The sequence below is a fragment of the Spermophilus citellus genome (assembly GCF_964194105.1).
Source record: "Spermophilus citellus genome assembly, chromosome: 10".
Classification (NCBI taxonomy): Eukaryota; Metazoa; Chordata; class Mammalia; order Rodentia; family Sciuridae; genus Spermophilus; species Spermophilus citellus.
Genome location: NC_138197.1, coordinates 123,834,583 through 123,857,293, shown reverse-complemented (window position 1 = coordinate 123,857,293; position 22,711 = coordinate 123,834,583). Strand labels below are relative to the sequence as shown.

Here is a 22,711-nt window from a genome sequence, read left to right as displayed (position 1 = left end):
CTAGCCTTCTATGGCCTTTCTACTGTGTCTCATCCACACCTTGATAAAACCCAGCAATATCAGCAGAATGTTTCAGGTGGAAGGTCCCATTTTCTCTCTCTCTTACTCTGGTAAAAGAGCTTTTAGGAAGGAAAAAGTTAAAAAGCAATGGTAGACCACAGAACCTTTTAATTTATTTGATCAAAAGTGAGTCCCAGGTAAAATCAGCAGGGGATTTTAAATTAAGTCGTTTTTAATAAACTTGCCTTCTTATTGGGTCATGCATGAAAAGAGAACTCGGGGGCTTCAAAGCAGAGGAAGCAAGTGGTGATTTCCAGGGTCGTTTTCATAAACATCTCTGGGATGAGAGCCTCCTGCTCCCAGGAGCTTCCTACAGAGCCGTTGCTCAGTGCCCACTTAAGGTTTCTCTGCTCCAGACCAGGGAGTGAAGCCACAGGAACCGCTGGGGAACCAAGGAACAAATCTTCTGTTTGGCTGGCAGCCCGTGCAATACAGGTGAAGCTGAGAAAATGCAGACAGAAGCCATGGGGACCCAAAGTGAAGGGGGCCAGCATCTATGAGATTCCTGCAGCGGCTAGAGCTGGTGAAAAACCACCTTCGAAATTAACTCTGCACCATGTTTTATGGAATCCTCTTTAACTCTGCTTCCTGTAGGGAGTCCTAGACTTATTCCCCTTCTTTAGCCATTCTTCCTCAACATCCGCTAGCATCCTGTGCAATGTCACTGTGGGAAATGCTGAGTTGAGTAATAAAAGGTGGAATGGGAAGCCTGCTGGGCACCAGGCTGCAGGAGTCACGTGGCCACTTTGGACCTCAGCTTCTCCACCAGGTTGAAGGAAGCACGTGGCCTGAATTGGCTTAGCCAGGCCTCGCCTTACTCTTCAGCTTGGCTAAAGCCTGAAAGCGGGCTGCAAATAAAGAAAGGGAGGGAGGGATGAAGAGGAAGTAGCCGCAGATCTCTTAACCCGGGTCTTCCCCTTGACTGCAGGAGGAGTCTGCACATTCCGAGAAGTGCCCAAGTGGGCTCAGGTACAGAAAGAGAGAATCCCCCAACACGCAGGAGGGAAGGGTGGCCTGAGTCAGCTCTGAAACCTGTCCTGATGAAACAGTCCTGGGCTCCAACTAGTTACCCAGTCCCTTAGGGGAGATGCAGCCCTGTGCTGGGGGACTGTCCTCAGGGAAGTCCTTCCTGCCCTGACCTTCTTGATGCAATGTGTGGCCTCCTCCCAGGTTTCTAGGGGCAAGCTGGCTGTGATCTGTGATCTCTGACATAGACTTTCAGGTCCTCTAGGAACTGCTGCTTTGATTAACAGGGTCTGATCACACTTAGTGTGAGCACATTCTCAGACACACTTACATGCACACACACACAAACACACACACACACAGCATCATTGAAAGACCACAGTTAGAAAATGAGATTTACTTTGGCACTTACAAGGTAGTTTTTTATAAAAGTATCCATTTTTATAAAAGTATACAAGCATAGATATGTGTTATTCTAATTAGGACCCCATTCTTAATTTCTTCATTTGTGAAATGGGGATAACTCCATCACCCTTGCATTTATTTTTCTTTTCTTTCTTTTCTTTTTTTTTTTTTTTTTTTTTTTTTTGGTACCCAGGGGCACTTAATCTCTGAGCCACATCCCCAGTTATTTCTTTTTTATTTTTAATTTTGAGACAGGATCTCTTTAAGTTAATTAGGGCTTCGCTAAATTGCTGAGACTGGCTTTGAACTTATAATCCTTCTGCTTCAGCCTCCAGAGCCACTGGGATTATAGGCATGCACCTGTGCGCCCAGCCTCCCTTGCAAATTTGTTGCAAGAATCAGAGGTCTTGTAAGCAAACTACTTGCTCCAGTAGACAGCAGTTGCTTGAAAGATGATAGGTATCATCATCATTGTCACCAGTTTTCGCCTCCGTTTTGCAATTGCACTGGTAAAAATCAATGTCTGCCTCATACAAAGAAATTTTTAAAAGCACGCTTGTCTCTTGTCTCTGCAGATACCTCCTTATGTTGTCTGCTATAGAGCTATCAGTTTAGAGGGGAAAATTGCCCTCCAATGCCCAGATGAAACAGTGTACCAGCTGTTCAAGGGAGAAGTCTTTGATTTTGAATTTATTTTTTCATTCATTCATTTCCTGTTGGGTCTATGCTCCTGCACAGCAGTTGTAGGTGAAGCCCTGAGGCCTGGCACCCCCTGATCTGCTCCTCTGAGAGGCCCTGTCAAATCTAAGGCACTCTGCCTCCATGCAGAGCACTCCAGGGCAAAGGGCCGGCTCCCTACTCCTGGATCCAAAGGCAAACATGGAAATGGGCAGACTACACAGCAGCAAATGCCAGACAAAGGCCAAAATCAAGCATTTTGCCACCACATTATTCCTGAAAGCAGAAAAGCAGTGTCAACATCCGACTTGGGACATGCATTTCAAAACCAGATCTGTGTCGTTTCAGCCTGAAAAGGTGCAATTGAAGGTGCAACCATTTTCATTATTTTAACCAGTGTGCACTTAAAAAGCTTGTCCCTGCTTTGCCTACATGCACATAATTTATATTAATTCAAGTGGGAATTATGCAAGTTCCGGTGAGTGGGAATTAGGCACCTTAATGAGGAAATGCATAGTTTCTGTAACTGTTGTTTATTAAGCTTTTATGTACCACTTTATATTTCAAAAGCCCCTTCTAGTCATTAGTTACAATATCTCCCCAGCACCCTATGAGTGAGGTCAATAAATAGCTGGGGTTGTGTTCATCTTAGAAATATTGTTTTTCAGCTCTTTTGGTTATTTAGAGTTCTTTTTCTCTTGAAAGGACTGTTTTTCTGGCCTTTTTACCACCTATGTGCATACTCCTAACCTTTGAAGAAACGGGCAGATCCTCTCCTAAGCTTCTATCAGTGTGATTAGATTTCACATTCTAAGCAAACTCCTAAGCTGCTTAAGAACATAATTTATGCACATAATTTTCCATGTGGTGGATTTTCTTGCCTTTGTTATTATTTTTTTTTTTCCTTCCCTGTGGTTGTGTCTCTTAGCTGCCACTTGCAGGAACCCCAGGGGATGTCCTAATAACACTGGTGGTGACACCATAAACAGACTATAATCAGAAGACTAAGGGGCCCGGAAATATGTAAAAATGTTGCTGGTATATCAAGTGTCCAGTACGTTGCGCACACACAACGGGACATTGAAGATTTTTCGAATGATCTGTAAATTCAGGCTCCTTCATGAATTACTAGGTCAGGATATTAATGATCAATTACTAGTTCTCAATTCAGCATTAATGGATCCTGTTCCTACTGTATACTTTTTTGTGGTGCTGGGGATTGAACCCAGGGCCTTGTGCATGCAAGGCAAGCACTATATACCAACTGAGCTATATCCCCCTGAACTTTTGAAGATACAATTAATCCTCCAAAAATGTGGGATTGTCCCATATTACAAATAAGGAACCAAGGCTCAGAATCGTAGTGGCCTTTCCAGGAGTCACTACTGCAGTGAGTAACATCAGGACTCATTTTTCCTATACTGTGGTTATTTCTCTGCATTCAGCCTCCCTTTCCAGGGTGGCTCCAACAGCACCCGTGTCCCCAAGATTCTTTCTGTGGCATTAGCGTGAGGACATGAGGATATTTATTTTATGACTAACCTGTAGCTAATTATAGATTCATGCGCAAACACAAATGTTTTTCCCTGTGCTACACAACTTTAGGTATCCTCTTTTTAATCATCTTTTTTGGGAGAAGAGGTGGAAATGGACCATTACCTTTTTAGTTCTGCTACTCGAGTGTGGTGGGGAAATCTGCTATCTATCTGATCATCATTCAGAAGCCCATCCCAGTGAATCCCCTGCCCTGCAGGGAGAAGCCTGTCTGGCTTGACCTTCACTCTTGTTGTCTCTCACTAAGATAATCCTCTGCATCCTGAAGGTGATGGTTTAGGCATCCTTTATTCAGGAAGCTTTTCCTTGATGCTTCCCCTTGACTGCAACCTTGCTCCTTGTCCCCCAACAACCACAGCAGTTCCACCGCCTGCCGTTGGTCAGGAAGGTGCATCTTGCCTCTTGTTAGTTACCATCCTCTTCCCTGTTAGGCTTTGCTCCCTAAAAACAAGGATTGTGTTCCACTCAGTTCCCAGTTAACTCAGTGAATAAAACAGATAAAAAATTCCTTGAACGAACTACAGAAAAAATAAGTTCTGAATTCAAGGCCCATATTAAAGGCCAGACAGGGTCCCCGTGGTGGACTTGTAAGGTCAAGGACAGTGCACTAGCAGACCTGGAAGCTGCGATTCCCATGTGCCATTGTGCCAGTTCTGCTGGAAGGAGTGATCTGATGGAAAGGAAAAGAATTAACTCGTGGCAAAACTCAGATGGAGCTGCCCTAGCCAAGAGTCAGGGCTTGTTCTTTAAACCAGCCTGAGATACCAGAGGCTTTGATCTTATGGAATGACTTGATAAAGCATTTAGGTTGGCTTTTCTAAAACAAATTTAGTCTCAGCCATTTCCTTGCTCAAAACCCTTCTCTAGCTCCCTGGTATCCTCAGCAGAATTTCCCAATCAGTGTGCCGTACACGGGTGACATTCCCTGAGCTTTGGGGTACTTGATTGGGGCCAGGGCAGCTGGAGCCCCTGGATCAGCCCTTCTGTCCATGGGTTATTAGAACATCATTTTAATCTTGGAAATTGCATGGAAATGGTGGAAAGCACCTATGCATAAATGAAAGACTTTTCAACTCATTCCCTGCTCACCTTCTAGCAGTTGCCCCATAGCATCCCATATTAACCAGCACACTCTCTGGGTCATGCATAATCCAGTCTTGCTACCCTGTCTCCTCCCTCCATTCCTTGGTCCATGTTGCTTCCCCAGACTCCCCACCCACCTCCCCAGATGCCTGACCAGATCCCAGCCAGGCCCAGTGAGCGCCCCCACCCCAAGCCCATTAATAAGCAGCACGCATCCTCAGTGACTGCAGTGATTACATGGAATCCTAGTGGAGTGGGAGTCAGAGAGATGGAATCTGTATTCCCACAGAAAGGCCTGGCAAATGTTGCCCCTCCGGTAAATGTATGTTGAGCTAAGATCTTAAATGTATCCCATGAGACTGGAAAACAACGGGAAGAAAACCAAGTGCAAGTCAGTCTCCATTGGTTAGCACAGAGTAGACACTCAATAAATAACTTGAATGAATGAAAGAAGAAAGGTAAAACTCATTTTAAGTGTGGAATCCGTGAGTCTCAGTGAAGACATGACTAGTAGAGAGAAGGAAGATGGAGTAGTTGGAGATGTTTCAGAACAAGTCGCACCATCAACACTACAGTTTTTGTACAACTTTGGAGGCATTTCCTGGCTAAATCCTCATGCCTTTGCCCAAGGAGACATGAATTGGGATCAGGATGTTCATTGCAGCAGCATTTTTTGATGGGGGTGGTTTGGGATTTTTGGGGGGGAGTACTGAGGATTAAACTCAGGGGCACTCGACCACTGAGACACATCCCCAGCCTTATTTTGCATTTTATTTAGAGACAGGGTCTTATTGACTTGCCTAGTGTCTCATCATTGCTGAGGCTGCCTTTGAACTCGCGATCCTCCTGATTCAGCCTACCAAGCTGCTGCGATTACAGGCGTGTACCACCATGCCCCGCTGTAGCATTGTTTATAACAGCAAAAACATAGGCCATAACCAAATATAGTTCAGGAGGGGAATACTCAAAAAAATTGTGGTATGTTTATAAAATGAATGAAGTAATTGCATATTTGAAATATTGACATGGTTAAATCTTTTTTTTTAATACCAGTAAGTTTTTCCTTTATTTTTTTTCCCTATAGTTAACACAGGTAAATATACAGTGATACTGGGGCTGGGGATGTGGCTCAAGCGGTAGCACGCTCGCCTGGCATGCGTGCAGCCTGGGTTCAATCCTCAGCACCACAAACAAATAAAAATGTTGTGTCCACCGAAAACTAAAATAAATAAATATATAAATATTAGAAATTCTTTCTCTCTCTCTCTCTCTCTCTCTCTCTGTCTTTAAAAAAAAATATTGCCCTGTCTTCTATCTTAAAAAAATGTATATACACAATGATACACAACCCAACATGATTAAATCTTAAAGAGATAACAGTGGGTGGAAAGGCAAGTCAAAATGGGAAATAGGTGATGCAGAACACCAAAACCAACATATATTGGTTGTAGTCATATACATAGAGAATAAAAATATAAGATCAGGCATTGACATGAAGCACAACCACCACGGGAATCTGGTTGCCTCCGTGGAGGAGAGAAGGTAGGATAAGTTGGAAGATCTCTGAGTGGTGGGTATTTTTTACATTAGTTTCTTTGCGTTTTTTACATCAGTTTCTCTTAGTTTGAAATAACTTATCATTTTAAAAGTAAGTTAAAAACCACATAATTAAAGTCTCTGTCACTGGGATAACAGACTTGTGTTTCTCCATTTAGTCCTCTGGACATTCTTTATCAGAGGCAACCACAGCCCCCAGCTCCAGCTTCAGCCCAATTTTGTGCCCTGAGATGTCCTCTGTTCTTGACCCCACCCCTTTTCCAGTAGTCTAGCAAACAGTGCTGGGTCACATCTGCCACTTAGGCTCAACAAGTCTTAGCACAATTTAAAAGTATCAGTTCTCAACTCGGCCCCCAGAGACAGGCAGATCTACCGTAGATCACTCTGGAGGCTTTAAAATGTTGATCTAGATCTTCTAAATCCCCTCCCCCATTTTTTCTATATGTTGGAGCCTTGATCCAACCTAATTAGAATTAATTTTTGCAACAAGACATAATGAAATTCTCTTTCACACATTTAACTAGAGTCTATTTTTTGCATCAATCACCAGTGACTTACATCACAATGTTCTCTTTAACTTGTGAATGTCTTTCCTTTTTCACCGAAGAAGCAATCAAATAATACATCTGTGGCAAATTTTACTGTTTCTAAAAATATGTCCATATTTGGGGAGCAGTTTCAGTGGTGTGCTGGATCTTGCTCATATGGCTCAGGAGGGCCAGTTGTCTTGCATTCCTTCCCAGCTCCGTGTTCAATGACATCACACAACTCTCTTGAAATGACCCTAACTGGGGGTGTTTACACAATGGAAATTGGCATGCGCTTCTAATGAGGTGGTTTTGGTTTTCTCCAGTAGAATTGTTGGGTAAAGGCCACCAGCCTACCACAAAGGGCATGCCAGATCTCTAAGTAGTGTAGGGCAAGCAGCACTCTCCTCATGTGGCACATGTAGGAACTGAGAATCAGCCTTCCTTGGCTTGCGGGGTGTAGACTGGTAGGCACTGCGCTGGCCTTAAAGTCAGGCAGATCTGAATGAGTCTGATCTAGTGACTTTTAAACTGTGAGTTGGACAAGTGTCTGAGTCAGCCCCTCAGCCTTCCCATTGATAACCTAAGGATGATGAATAATACCTTGTAAAGAGCTTGGGGGTTTTAAGGAAGTAGTATATGCAGAAGCCCTAATGAAGCCCAAAGGAGATAGATAAAATTGGCCTTCTGACTTACAAATTCTTCCCATCTCCACGCATGTGTTTTAGTACAACTCTGTCAACCAAACACCCTTCACTCAATGGTGAATATACTTTTTCTCCAAATATGTGCCATTTGATTAAGTAAAAAGTCTTAGAATCACCATTTATGTCTGACTTGGGGAAATCAGTCTTCCTACAGCCTTAGAAATGTATGTACCAGGTATCAACTGAGTTCATTTTTCAACCGCCTGGAGTTTGCTCCAGTGGCCGTTCTGCTGAGCTAAGCATCCTGAAGAGGATTGATTTGGCGGGGGGGGGGGGGGGGGGGGGTGTGGCTGGGTGTAACCATTCCATCCGCCACACCAACTGCAGTGGCCTGCAGGGACATTCTCTTGGCTGTTCGTGTTCTCAGCTCTGGGCTTTCTCTGCACATTTGGACTGAACCTGTTGGTAGACAGCTGTTTCTAAGCCACTCGCCTAAGCCAAGATGTGCTTCCCAATTAGATTGTAATTAATTGTAGGATTAATTAATTGGCCCGAGCAGTATATTTAGTTGTGCAAGCATTCTTAAAAATACCAAAGGATAAACAGTGGAAATTTCCCTCCCTGTACCATTCCCAATTCACCCAGATCCCTCCCCACAAAAACCCTAAGAAGATGGGAAGGAGGAAGAATCCAGCTCCTATTACTAGTTTCTTGTGAGGCCAAAGACTTGAGAGCTCATCTTAAAGACCCAACATCAGCATGGCCTTCACCTGAAGTTGAAACACATGCTGGCTCCGCATGAGCCAGAGAAGACCCTCTGGCCATTGGGAACACTGAGGCCAGCCCCACACTTGTCAATAATTGTTAAGCAGATTTGCAAAGACAAATAAAGTCACAGAGGAGCTGTTTCTCTCTGTAAAGATAAGTCGTACCTAGGCCACAGGTATCAGCCATACTGACTAAGAGTGTCCTACCTCCAGGGAAAAAGGCAGGGGGAACCGAGCACTTGTAAGAAAGGTACTGCTTGTCAAGAGCAAGCTGGGATCTTCACTGTCACTGTTGGGATAAAGCATGCACAAGTTTGCCATTTTAACTACATTTATGTTACAGTTCAGTGACGTGAAGTCCACAGCCTAGAAGGGGCTAGGCACAGTCACCCACCCCACTGGTTCTCGCTGCAGCCCTGGGGGTCTTGGTGCTTCCTTGTGCAATGAGAATGCCTCAGACACACTGTCCCTGAGAGACTGTGGCTGTGCCAAGCAGGTATGCCTGTCTCTCTGTCTTACTGTTACCTTACTCTCCTATCCTATGCCATTGCCCAGGGGTGATTCTGCTGCTTCTGGACAAGCTGCGGAAGATGAAATGGGAGCAGATGTGGAGACTGACGGCAGAGAGGGAGCTCATGGGCATGCTGTCTACATCCTTGGCTGACCAGGTGAGTGGCCAAGTTAGAAGGGCTGTTATTCTGAGTGCCTTTGGGTAGGTCAGCATACAGTGTGTTATCACCATAACATACCTGCAACGATGGGCTTATAAACAGGAAAGGTTTGTCTTGGCTCAGAGTTTCTGAGGTGTCAGTCCCTGGTCTCTTGGCCACGTTGCCTTGGGCCTGTTGCACGGCAGCATGTCACAGCAGGAGCACGAGGAGGAGCAGAGAAAGTCACTCACCTCCTGACCAAGATAAAAAAGAGAAGAGGAAGAGACCCAGGTTCCACAGTTTCCTTCAAGGGCACATCCTCAGGGGCCTAAAGACCTCCCCCCTTGGCCCCACCCCTCAAAAGTTCCACCACCTCCAACGGAGTTCTGGGGGGGGACCTGGGCTCAACCAGGCCTTTTAACACAGTCCAGATGCAAACTTGCCGCAGCCCTCGTGCTGTTGCTCGTGGAGATCTTAAAGCAGCTGGCTCTGGGTTATTTTGCCACCTGTTATTGACTCCGAGGGAAGGGGCTGCCTTGGCCCTGGCAGGCTGAAACACTGCTCCCCTCACTAGTTCTTCCTTTGGTTCATTTGTTTGTTCATTTAGCATATTACCCTGAGCACAGTGGACACCAGGGCCATGCTCAGGAGAGGTAGGACAGATGAATGAGGATGCAGCTCTTGGTCTCAGGGAGCTCATGGTTTTTTGAGGCAGGATCATAACTTGCTGTCAGTCCACTGTGCCGAGAGGAGGTCACTGTCTTCATCAGAGTCATGACAGGCCCCTACTCCCCCTGGCCCCAGTGCACCACCACGTGTTTCCTAGTCAACTTTTCATGCCTCCATGGCAAAGAAGTCTAACCTGTCAGGCTGAGATCCTGTCCTGGTGACCCTGAACTTGAGGGAAGTACATTTAAGTGGGAAGAACAAACTTCTGGCTCTAGAAACCTCCCTATTATCCAGGCAACCTGAAAAGATCCTTGAACTCTGTCCATATCAACAGATATTCATAACAAAACCATTTCTCATTTTGACCAAGAAAGACAGGAGCCTCCAGTCTTTGACCTGGGATCACCAGCTCACTATAGATTTTGACCTTGCTGGGGTGTTGGTGGCCGTCTTGGGAACGCACAGATGATTCCTCTGCATTTTGTCATGTCACCTCCCTAAATCCATGGCGCTCATCTCCGTGCTTCTGTTCAAAGTTCAGTTACCTGAATCCTCAAGTTCCTACACAGTTTTCTAATACAGAGGAAACCAGATACTGTGCAGGGTAACTTTTCTGTTTTTTAAGCATTGCTATTTGGGATTTCTCAGATAGCCAGAAACTGATTTCCTTTTCTAAACAATGAGATACGGTATAATGAATGAGTTAAAGAAAAAAAAAATACTTGGGTGGGTGCTCTCTTAAGCCTGAGGGGACATCATCCATTATCCTCATGTTATAAGTCAGGTCACCAAGACTTGAGTGTGTCCCCCAGAGCTAGCAATTGTGTGACCATGTCCAGTGAGGATAGTCAGGTCAGCCAAGTTCTGTAGCAAAGGCCCATAACTCACCTCCTGGTGCCACCATCCATGCTGGTTAATAAGTGTGGCCCCTGAGAGAGCTTGGAGAGGAGCCCAAAACAGGGGATTGGTCCAGAGACAAGGGAGACTTGGCCTTGAAAGGGGGGCTGCCTACTCTGGCCTTGTGGCCTATAGGAGTCTAAGCAGCATCCATCACAAGCCCACCCAATGGCCCAGGAAAAAGCTGCTGGAAGGGAGGATCTATAATTTGTCTCAGCCCCTGGGTGAGTTGGGCCACTTGTCACTACATAGTTTCCTCCCTGGGAGGCTCAGGTGGAGAACTCTGGGCTCCTGGATAGGACGGTAGGAGGGGAGGAGAAAAGACTTCATTTATTATATGCCAGGGAGCATAGGAAAGATGCTCCCTTGTCTGCCCCCACATGAGCTCCCTGCCTGATGCTCTGTGAGACCGCAGGACCACAGGCGGCCAGTCGCCCTGCGGCATCCCTACCTCCATCCAAACATCATCGCTTGGTTTCTGGAGATAACAGGCAAGAGAAACGCCCTGGGTGCAAACTGTCCTGTGCCCGGGCAGGATGCCCAGGGCGCCCTCCCACAGGGGATGTGCTGCCTCGGGAGCCAGAACCGTAGGCCGAACCCGCTGCCTGCCTTGACCCTGCTTTGGCTCTTATCCCCCAGGATATTTTCAATGCTGTCATCAAGCAGAACCCCTTCCTGGTGTATCAGCTGCCCTGCTTCTGGAATGTGCAGCTGTCAGACCACACCCGCTCCGAGCAGTGCTACAGAGACGTGTCTGATCTAAAGGTAGGGTCAAGACAGGCCTCGCGGGGCGGGGCATGGGCCCCACCCCCAGGGGAAGGGTGAGGAGCCCTGGGGAGCAGAGGGAAGCTGCGTGGGGGTTTGAGGGGGCACAGATGGCTGTGAGGTTGGTGTGCAGCTTGGTGAAAGAGAGGGAGGCTCCAAAGACCAGAAGGGGCATGCTTGTCTTAATCGTTGGCTCTGTGTGTGTGCACACGTGCGTGCGTGTGTGTGCACACGTGCGTGCGTACGTGTGTGTGTGTGTGTGTGTGCATGTGTGTGTTGGGGCTTTCTGGAAAGCATAAAGACCTCTGGAGTAAGAACCAGCTTGTATGATTATTTTTCTTGCCATCTGCTGCCAGCTGTTTTGGTTCATGTCACCTCCCCGAAATCCATTCATTTAAGTCAAGTGAAAAGTAAGTGACGAAGTCCTACTCTGTGCCAGGCGCTGTAGATGCTGATGTGAATAACTTCACATTTCCAAGTCCCTTATGGCATAGAGGGAGTGAGAAATGTGTTAAGGACATAGGCGTTAAAAAAAAAAAATGACAGCTGCTGTGGTCCTTGTGGTAGGTGTGGGAGGGTCAGACATGGGATGAAGCATACATCTCTTTCCCCTTCCTAGAGAAGGGACCGTGACACAGAGTTTTCATCATGGCTCTCTAGATACCGAGCACCGTGGCAGGATCTGTCTGTAGAGAAAAAGACAAGGTGCCTCAGTTGTCTAGCGCTATAGACAACGCTGCATAACAAGCCATTCTAATCGTGGCTCAAATGGACCACCATTTATTTAGTTGATGAGTCTCCACTTTGGATGGTTCTGATCTTCCCTGGCTTAACCAACTATCCATGGTCAACTTCAGTTCCAGAACCAGGAACCGAACACAGTCCTAACTAATTCCGATTTGCCTCTCTAGTTGTACCAGAGAAGGAGTAGATACATACATCCCTAAAGAGTTTGCTTCCTTTAAAATTTATATTCATTGCCCGTGCACACTGTAAGAACCATAGTTTAAGTTTTGAAAAAGAAAAAGGATCTCAGATCTCACTTTCTTAACAGTGAGGGTTTCCAGTTGGCTCCTGGTCTTGTACGTGTCATGCCGTATCTGTAGTCTTAATGTGCATTGAATTCTCTTTTCTGCCCATTGCTTGTTTTATATCATAAGCACTTTCTGAGTCAGCTGCACAGTATTAACACACATGCCCACTACTTCCATAATAATCCATGACTCAGCCACCTTCCCCTGACCCTTACTTGTTCTCACGTGTTCACAGATACGAATTGTGTTGTTATGAACAGCTTCCTTCTCTTTCCTTCTGTGTGTCTTCCTTCCCATGAGTAGAATCATGGAGCCAAAAGAAAGAACTTTTGTTTTTTACTATACTTCACATTTATTGCAAAAGATTAGAAAGTATTTAAAACAGAAATATCCACATTATTTATTCTTTCAACACGTATGCAGTTCCTTGTATACCCCGTGTTCTTGTTAGACATCCGGAAAACAGATGAAATAGGAATATTTGATGAATACTGTGGACTAAGAAGTTTGGAGGGGAGGAAAATAAAACTAACCCTATAAAGGACACCTGAAAATTCTGGGTTAAAACTGTTTTTTTACACTGTTTTGAAAGCATAGATCTGTCAATGAAGTAAGGAAAACAAGAGACCAGAAACCATGGTAGACTGCGAGTTCAAAAGGGTAAGATTTAAGCTAGGAGCCTCTGCCTAAGGCATTTGCCTGTGGGGTGATATGCTGCCCCCTGGTGGCTGGGAATGTGGATAAAAGGCAGTGTGGCATAAACCTGAAGTCGGCCTTTGTCCCTGGTTCCTGGAGCAGTCATTTTATAAAAACAGACACAAATAGGAATGCAAGAAAAGAAGGTGAAAATAAAAGCATAGGAAAAATTGGGCACAGAAAAGGCAAGAAATTGAGATGATAGAAGTAAGTCCAAATATATCAATAACCAAATAAATGTAAACTAATTGTGGTAATGAGAAGACCGATCTTCAGATTGAAGAGAAAATGTTATCCGGGATACACTGTTTACCAGCCACATACCCTTCTCATTGTAATCTAAAAAGGCTGACAGTAAAATTATGGGACAATATTATCAGGGGAAGTGTCTAAAAGGAAACAGGCTAGTTGTGTTGGTGTCAGAGAAACCATCAGTAGGGAGAGAGGTGGTCACACTTACAAATAAAAAGTTTATAAGAATGAAGAGACAAAAATTCAAATTTGGATGCACTTCATGCTGTAACACATGTGTCTTTAAACATATGTGTGTAGAGGCATGTAAATATATATACTTATGAATTTTCATATATTGTAACATAATTGTACCCACATACACGCAGATCACTAGAAAGAAGTGGACATGTCTACTATTGTAGTAAAATATTTTAATGTGTCCTTTCCAAGTCCTGAAAGATCAATCAAAAAGTTGATAAAAATATAGCAAATGTGAAGTATACAGTTAACCACTTCACTTGGGCAAGTGAAGAACCTTGTATTTAAAAGTCAGACAATGTACATCCTTCTCAAACTCACATAGAACATTTGCAAAAATGTTACCATGTATAGGACTATAAAGCAAAATCCTAGTACATTTTACAGAATTATACTATATCGTAGTTCTCTGAACAGAATATAGTTAAATTAGAAGGCTATAACAATAAGATAAAAAAATATGTATTTGATTAAAATTGAGAACCCATTTCTAAATTCCACATGGTTCTAAATGGAAATCATAATTGAAACTGAAAACTTCTTAGAGACTAAATGAAGATGAAATAATATGTGTCAAAATTAGTGGAATGAGTAAACATGTAGGGAAATAGAAAACCTTAAATGTTTGTATTAAGAGAAGAAAAAATGAAAAAGTAATATGCCTGGTTTGCCATGGAGGATGATATACAAAGAATGTTGAAGCATATTCGAAGGAAACTAGAAGCAGGACATAAAGAAGGTAAGAGCAGAAATTGATTAACCAATTATTCAATAAAGTCAAAAGTTGGTTCTTTGACAGGGACCAATAATATAGACAAAGCTATGGCAGGACTTATCAAGAAAGAAAGAACTTACCAGGAAATGAATGGGGTGGCATGAATCCAGATTCATTGACGCTGTCTCTAACTGTGCCTGAGCCAGCAATTCTTCTGAGTTCTAGGAATACAGCAAAGATTAAATGCTCTGTCGGTTTGTGGAGCTTTCAACTCAATACATAAAGCAGAATGACAGAGATTATCAAATAATGTGAGCAACATTATGTCAATATACTTGAAAACTTACATGAAAGAGACAAATTCCTAGAAGTGTAGAATTTACCAAAACTGATTTAAATATATATATATATATGTGTGTGTGTGTATGCGTGTGTATATGTTATAATGTTATATTACCACACTAAACCTCACCAAGAAAACAGTCCCTTTAGGTCTACAAAGAAATAATTCCTATCTTTTTTTTAAATCAAAAGATATTTCCAATCTTAAACTCTTCCAGAGAGTAGGAATAGAGAGATAGATTTTAACCTGTTCAGTGAAACCAGAATGTTCTCAATACTGAAATTACACAAGGAGAGTTACAAAAAAGGAAAACTATAGTCTAGTTTTGCTCATAAATACAGATGTACAAGTTCTTAGGCCAAATATTAGCCAACCACATGCAGTCATGTAGAAAATAGATAATATATCATGGCCAATTTGGGTTTATTCCGGGAAAGACAAGGGTGATCTAACATTTAAAAAAATTTACAAATATCATTGAGCATGTTAATAGATTAAAGAGAAACTCCATACAATCATCAAAATAGATGTGGAAAATTTATTTGATGAAATTAAACACTCGTTCATGTTAAAAACTCATAAATAGTAACCACTAAAAATCTATGGCAAATTTCTGCTGAGCATTTTCTCTGGGGTGTGCCAGATGATTAATAGAACAGAGAAGAGAGTCCAGGAACACCCACACACTTACGGAAACTTGACACGGGAAGAGATGGCATTGCTGATCCTTGGAGAAAGGATTACATTTTTTCATAAATGATGTTTAGACACCAGATTCTCCATATGGAAGAAAAAATTAAAATGGATCCCTGTCTCACACCATGCACAAAATATCCATGGATTATAGACTTTAAACCAAATTGAACTGTTATCTTAAAGGGGGTCTGGAGGATAGTCCTAAGACCTCAGAATAGGAAAGAAGTTATTTAACAAGACACCAGGACACCACCACTCCGTGCTGGGCTTTAATTGTCAGTTAAAACAAAAATCAGAACAAATTAATCTTTATTAACTCTCCTTTCATCTATAAGTCATATTTCTGGGTCTGCTGATTGAGTGCGTTATCTGGCATTAAACACCTCCATTATGCATTTTGTAGGGTTATCGGAGTCCTTTTCTTTAAAGTGGAGCAAGAACTATAAGACCTTGCAAAGCAATTAGAGGGCACCCTTGAGTTATTTTTTTTCCCTCGCATTCTTTTGGATCACCCACACCTAATGGAAGGGAAATGTTTTTAGGGATTTATATTCCTTGAGCCATTGTAAAGCACTTAGCTTGCCTCTCATGAAAACACAAACTCTTTTTGCACTTACATTTCACTAATTCAAATAGTGTTTAATTGGATTTCCAATTACCTGAGAAACACAGGAATAAAAACACCTTTAGTAACCAACACACCTCACTCCTAATAGGCATAGAGTTCAGCATACTGCAGCAGATCCTTTCAGATCCTGCTAGGGACAAGATCCTTTCAGATCCTGCTAGGGACAAGCTTCCTAGCCGTGAGCATCTCGCCTACCTGGGTGCCATTCGAGAACTTTGTACTGAGGTCAGTTAAGGAAATGCATTTTCGTTGAAGAGGCGGAAGAAGTGCATAGTCTATTGGAGCCAAGCAATTCTGTAAATTCTAATGACAGTTCTACTTCGTACCAGCTGAGGGACTTGAATAAATCACTTAAGATCTTCCAGTAATGGAGACCATTATTCTTGGCCCCAATCTCAGCCAGGCCTCTTGAGGGCTCCTAGAAAGAGCACTCGACTTTACCACTGTCTTTTGTGTTTCAAAGACCTTCAATTTTATCTCTGCAGTTCTAAGCCTTAATGACTCAGCCTTCCCTGGCTGAGTCTGAACTTGAAAGAGATAGGGAGGGACCCAAGGAGTATCTTTGTGTCCCTTTAACCAAGAATACAAACTCTTGGAGACCAGCAGAGGGTCCCTGTGCTGGTTTAGAGAAGGGAGACAGGGATGGGGTCTGGGAGACTTTGCTCTAGTCCTCCAGGCTTCCATGGGCCATTAGAGAATGAAGTTCTGGCCAGGAAACAGCAAGAAGAGCATCCATCCTGGGTCTGTAGCTGTTACTGGGACACTAGAGCCGAGTAAGCCATGGTTCCTGCCCTCAGGAGGATCACCAGGTAAGTGGAAAATTCCAGAACAGCCTGCTGAGCACTGTGACATAAGGAAGTGAAGGTGGCTGTGGAACAAGAGGAGGGCCCTGTCCCACTGGGGTGTGATGCAGGCTCTGGATCCCCCAGGCTTTCTGTAGAAACCGGAGCTGAATCTTCACATCCAAACTCCCAGATGCCTGAACGCTGCTCCTTCCTCATCTCCTGGCCCCGCCCTCTCCTCAGCCTACAGCATCCGTGCTGCCCCCCTCCCAGTCCTGCCTAACCACCGCTCTTCCCCTGCTATGCCCTGGAGCTAGGAGCAAGTCCAGGGCTATGTGCAGAAGACTGGGAACCAAGAGCAAGTTAGGAGCTGTGACTGAGATGTGGGTGGGCAAGCCATGGGACCTGCGCCATCACTGCAAGAATGTGTGTGGGATCGACAGGGAGCACATTTCAGAGGAAGTCAGCCCTACGAGTTTCATCCTCGCCCTCAAAAGATGCAAAGGCATTTTCCAGATCTATTGGGTGGGAATAGTGTTCCAGACAGGGCTCCACCGAATTGTCACAGAAGCCTAAACAAGGTGAATCTCAGTCTGTTTTGTAAGTCAGGAGACCAAGGACCCTACAGATTAAGTCTGTACAGATGACTTGCCCAGAGTCATACAGCTAAATATGGCAGAGCTGAGACTCCAACCCACACCTCTGACTCTGGGTGCAGAGCCTTCTGTGGAGCAGGGGCTGAGTTTCTACCTGAGCGTATTTTCCAAAGAAACACAATACGTGATGTACGGAGTCCCCAGGGCTGTTCTGTGTGAGCCCTTTTTGAATTTAGTGGATTTCACAAGCCCGCTCCAGAACAAAAATCATGAATGCAACGTTGTCTCCTTGAAAGAATGTTTGGATTTTAACCAACAGATTCAGAGGTTGAACTTTAGACCCCAACCCATTCATAAACTGGGAATCAAATACACCTCAAAGAACACCCAAGAGAACCAGGCCATCTGTGCCGGGCGGGGGTGAGGGGAAGATCTACTCTCCTAGAGGGCATTGGTAGCATTTGTATAAAGAACAGCACATAACTCAAGTTTTAAAACATTCGACAGTTCCTAGAGAGGTGTGGGTTTCCACATCTTTTGAGGAAGATGAGGCACCCCTGGGCATCAACATACTGGAGGTCCCTCAGCAAAGCAGACCGCAGTGGACCGTGAAGGGAGAAACCAGAGAGAGAGTGAGAAGGAGGAGGAATGGGACGGTCAGGACGGTTGGAGGAAGAAGCAGCAGTGGTTTGGGGATAGAAGATCTAAAATCTAAAAGGTCCACCTTCCAGGCAGATCTCTTCACTTGAGGCCAGTGCCTTTTGGGTTTCATGGCATGACCTTAGCACAGGGACCCTGGTGTTTCACTATCTCTGGGCTTACTCTTGCTACCAGTACCCTGAAGGAGTCCAAACAGGAGCCGCTGTCCCCCTGTTTGGGCACTGGCACATGGCGGCTGTGCCTTGGAATTGCTTGTACAGCTGCAGTGCACTCGCCCTAGGCCCCTGTAGGGCTGCTGCATAGTTCTTCAGCCTGTCCCAGGTAGGAAAGTGACCACGACTTTACAGAGATGTGAAATTTCAAAGGGATGATGTGCCAAGCAGCTAGGACAGCCCCGTGAGACCTGAGTAAGTCTGCTATGATTAAAATAAGAAATCGGCGTCGCTCCTGAGCTCTGGGAATTTCCTTCAGCTGGTGGGCAGAAACACGCCAGCCAACACGGGCTCTTCTCATTCATCTGTCCCAACACTCCACTTCACTGATGAGGAAACAGGGACCCAAGGGGAGGAAGTGGCCTGCCTGAGGTAAGCCCTGGCTGTGGTCCAGCCGGAACGGGCACCTGCACTGGGAATCAGGGCCCTGCTCTCCCAGGCTTTGGGTGTCACTGCTGTAAGCTATCCATCCCCTGCTGTTACGTGTAGCCAATGTGCCTCGGATGCCACTATTCCTAGAAATATCAGCAGGATTCCTAGAAGAAAGGCCCCTGGAAAATTACCCTACTGCAGCATTTCCCAGAGAATATATCAAAACACTGCTAAGAGTTGCTAATGGGAATTCTTCAGATGGGGGGGGGGAGCTGAGTTCTAGTTCTGTGTAGGAAGTACTGTGTTCTGAAGACCCGAGTAGGAGAGCCATGGTCTTGTTGATCCCTCAGCTCCTCTCAGAGGCACACTTTGTCAGCACACAGAACAGACCCTTTGTGATTGCAGAATACCTTATGGGGCAGGGTCCTCAGAAGCCCACTGAAAGAAATCATCCCCACCTCAATTCAGAGTCTCTGAATAAGAACAAGGTCGTGAGAGGGAAACACAACGCTTGGTGCCGGTGGACAGGGGACCGCTGACCAAGAGTCTCCTCTGGGGAAGGTATGGGTCCATAGCATTAGCACTGGGCCTCAAAAGCCAGTGGGCCTGGCCCAGATTCTGGAGAAGACCGTCAGTCTAGAGGCTCATGGTCCACAGCCAGGCAGTGAGCAGAGGAGAGTACCTGAGGCCAGCAGGAGTCCCTGCTCTAGTTCTCTGGTTATCCTGAAGAGGAGCAGGCAGGTGGACAGCCAGGCCAGCATCTGAAGACCAGGACCACTCTGGAGGGAAGGCCTGCTGAGCAAGTTTCTGTCAGGCAGGCTACCCAGGACTGTCCACGTGTGAGTGCAAGAATTTGAGGATGTGGAGTCCCGCTGAGGGTAGACAGGCAAGGTCACCACCATGATCCCTGCCCTCAAAGAGGCCCACAGCAAACCAAGGGGCAGAACTTTCAGCAGATGATTTCCACACACTACAGACAGTAGCATGCAGTATCCTGGTAAGACACGAGCGTGCTTTTAGAGAAAGGGAACATCAATGAACCTAGAGGGCTAAAAGATCCCAGGGTCCCCAGAAATGACAAGTGGGTGGGTGTGAAATGTGGAGCATAGGGTCCAGGCCCCGGGCTCTGTTAAAGAGCTTGGTTTTGACTTATGGGTCATAGCACTGAAATACTGCTGAGCTGACCTATTTCAATATACATCTGTTCTATCACTGTACCTGAGTATAGCATAGACCATAGAACATCTACTTTAATGCATGTTTGAATAATTTTAAGTTAATTTATTAATAATAAGCCCTTTTACTCTTAGGGAAAACATTCTTAGTATTCATATTTTAAGCTATGAAAGACATTATTGAATGCCCTTCATTATTTTCAAAATGTCAGTATAGTTCTTTGTGCCACAGTAATTCATAGTCGAATTTTTTAAGGCCTGTTATATAAAAGTACTTTTTTTAATGATTACTATTGCAAAAGAAATATCTCCCTGTAATATGCAGATCAAAACAGAGGGAAAGTACATTGTTGACTAAGCTGCTTAAATTTTATAGTCATTTTTTTTCCAATTTAATCCAAAAAATCACATGCATGTTTTGGTAGCATTCAAATTTAAGTCTTTCTTGATGACAATCATTTGGTTTTGCTAATTTATTGATTTTTAATATCTTTGTTTTTGACAAACCTGCTCAAAAACCTGTTGTAATTATTTATTTGGAAATTAATCTTGAAGGTTAAAAAACACTAGTTTTGAAGTTTTGGAACTGTGTAGAAATGAGGGTTTTGATAGATAACATCATTTCTGGCATTATAATCCCATGACCACGGAAACAGTTTCAAACATTGATTTTTCTAACAGCTGTATCTATATCAGAAATCTCTTTCTAAAAGTACTTATTTTTTCATTCATTACAGCTATATCAAAGACTCAGACTAAAAATGTGCATTTTTTTTAAAGTTTGAGATGCCAAACTACTAATAATCATCTTTTCGTAAAAATGGGGCTGTGTGAATCACCTGTGTGTACACCATCCCCTTAGGAGTGATCCAGAGAAGCTTTGCGTGATATAGAATTTTTTTTTTTTTTTTGACGCTGCTCATGTTGGTGGAGAGTGTTGTAAAAACTTTTATGAGATTTTTCAACTGGCATTTTATAAAATTAGCCAGATCAATGGCATCAAATAATATTTGTACACCTGGCTTTCAGTACTTTGTTGCAGACTTGCCTATCAGTGATGCGACCTGGGGAACCCGCTCTCTGCGGGTACCCCCCAATTCCTGTTACTCCAGCAAAAGCAAACCCATTCAGAGGCTAGCAAAGTCCTCAGAATCCTCTGTTCTTCGGCTAACCTCCATGGCAAAGCTCCTATGAAGTTTGATCTAAAATGAGTTTCTTCAAGCCTTTGGCGTTGTTCCCTATCTGTTGACAAAGGAATTTACTTCATTTCATGGCTGTGTTCTCTTTTGCACATTTTTTTTCCTATCCATTTTTGCCACGACAAGAAAAGCAAGTGTTTCTCCTACTGGACTTTACTAGCTTTCATTTTTACGAGAGAAATCTCCAAAGAGACTTCTAAACCCTTTTCATCTGGTGAAGTGAAACATTATGAAGTTTCTAGACTGTCACAGGACTTTAAATAACCACAACAACGAAATAACATGACGGAGACTTGCCTTCGCCATTCTGGAAGGCTCGGTTTGAAATGTCTTGCTGGTCATGCAGCTTTGAACCAACATGAAGAAAGATCCCAAGTCCCAGAACACACTCAGAGGGAAGCCCTTTACTAACCGCAGTGGTTGTAAATCCATATTTCAAACACTCTTGAGAATTTTGTGTTTTTGCCAGTTTCTTGTCCCATCTCATTAGATGCTCATTTCTGCACTTTGTGAAGGACCAAAGAATGAGCTTGTGCAGGGAACAGAGGTGTCAGCTCAGCTGTTTGGCCATTCCCAAGAGCTCACCTTACTGTTGGTCTGTCATTTTTCTGCGGAATCTATTTTTTCTTTTTAAATATAAATCTTTATTTGAAGGAATTTGAGACTCACGGGAAGTTGCGGAAGTACTAGAGAGGATTCCTATGCACCACTCATCCAATTCCAGTGTCCCCTGGTGTGAACGTCTCATCTGGTACTGGCACATTTGGGAAAACCAGCAAACCAGTGGTGGTGTATTACCATTAACTAACCTTGGGTTTCTGTTGCAGTTCACCTGTTTTTCTGTTACTGTCACATGTCCTTAGTCTCCTATGTTCTGTGATAATGTTTCAGTCGGCCCTGGTTTTCCATCACTGACCTTGATAGTTTTATGGAGTACTGGTGGGTAGCTTATAAAATATCTCTTAAACTTGACTTGTCTTGTTTCTCATGAGGAGGTTGAGGCTATGAGTTTGGGGAAAGAATATCATGGAGGTTCAGTGGATGTCCCCTGTGGAGCCACCTGATTTCCAGAATTTCTCCATTAAGAGCATTTTTCTTTTTTCCTCCATTTATAATTATTTTTAAATCATTTATTTATATCCATATGGACTCATGTATATTTATTTTATACTTTGGATTATAATGCAAGACTCTAAGTAATTCAGTTTCATTTTATGAGGGTTATTTTACAATTTATAATGCTGTTATTGAATAATTTCATTAAGTCTTCTACAAACAAATAATAGTTTGACAGGTGCATTTAGAGTCCAGTACACCCCAGTATGTACGAGGACCATGTCATACTCCTCTGCATTGACACAGTTAGGAACATGTGCTCAAATGACACAGCCAATCTCCTGGCTCTCTGAGAGCCTTTGCTTGCCCTGTGAGCCCAGAGTGACTTCTAGGGGACCCGGCCAGTGTACAGGGCTCAGCTGTTCAACAGGTCTTTACTGCACACTTGCTATGAGCATGGGTTGTTAGCAGTGCATGAGGCAATGCAGACCTTTCCAGGAGTTTATGTTCTACTGCAGAATACAGATGTCACACAGGAAAATGAGTGCTCTGACTGGCCATTGCAGGAAGTAAAATGAGCCTTGAAGAAAGCCAAACAGGGTAAGGTGAGAATGGTTGGCATCTATGATGCCAGGTTGAAGAGTTCTCTCTCTCTCTCTCTCTCTCTCCCCCCCCCATCTCTCCCCCAACTCTCTCTCTCTTCCTCATCTGAGAGATGCACTCAACCTTGACTTTTGGAGACAGGCTTGTTTTCCTTAGCATAACATCCTCCAGTTCCCTCTGTTCACTTTTTGAATATTTCGTACTTATTTCGTCTTCCTACCCCATTT

General features: G+C 44.0%; 1 protein-coding gene across 6 annotated transcripts in view; it reads left to right on the top strand.

Annotated features, from left to right (window-relative positions):
- LARGE1 (LARGE xylosyl- and glucuronyltransferase 1) overlaps positions 1-22,711 on the top strand; it is a 490,254-nt gene that overhangs the window by 409,973 nt on the left and 57,570 nt on the right. For all 6 annotated transcript variants that reach the window (XM_081309721.1, XM_081309722.1, XM_081309720.1 and 3 more), the window contains 2 exons: positions 8,800-8,912; positions 11,100-11,225. In XM_081309721.1, the coding sequence (XP_081165847.1) occupies positions 8,800-8,912; positions 11,100-11,225 (239 nt within the window). The remainder of the gene's footprint in view (positions 1-8,799; positions 8,913-11,099; positions 11,226-22,711) is intronic.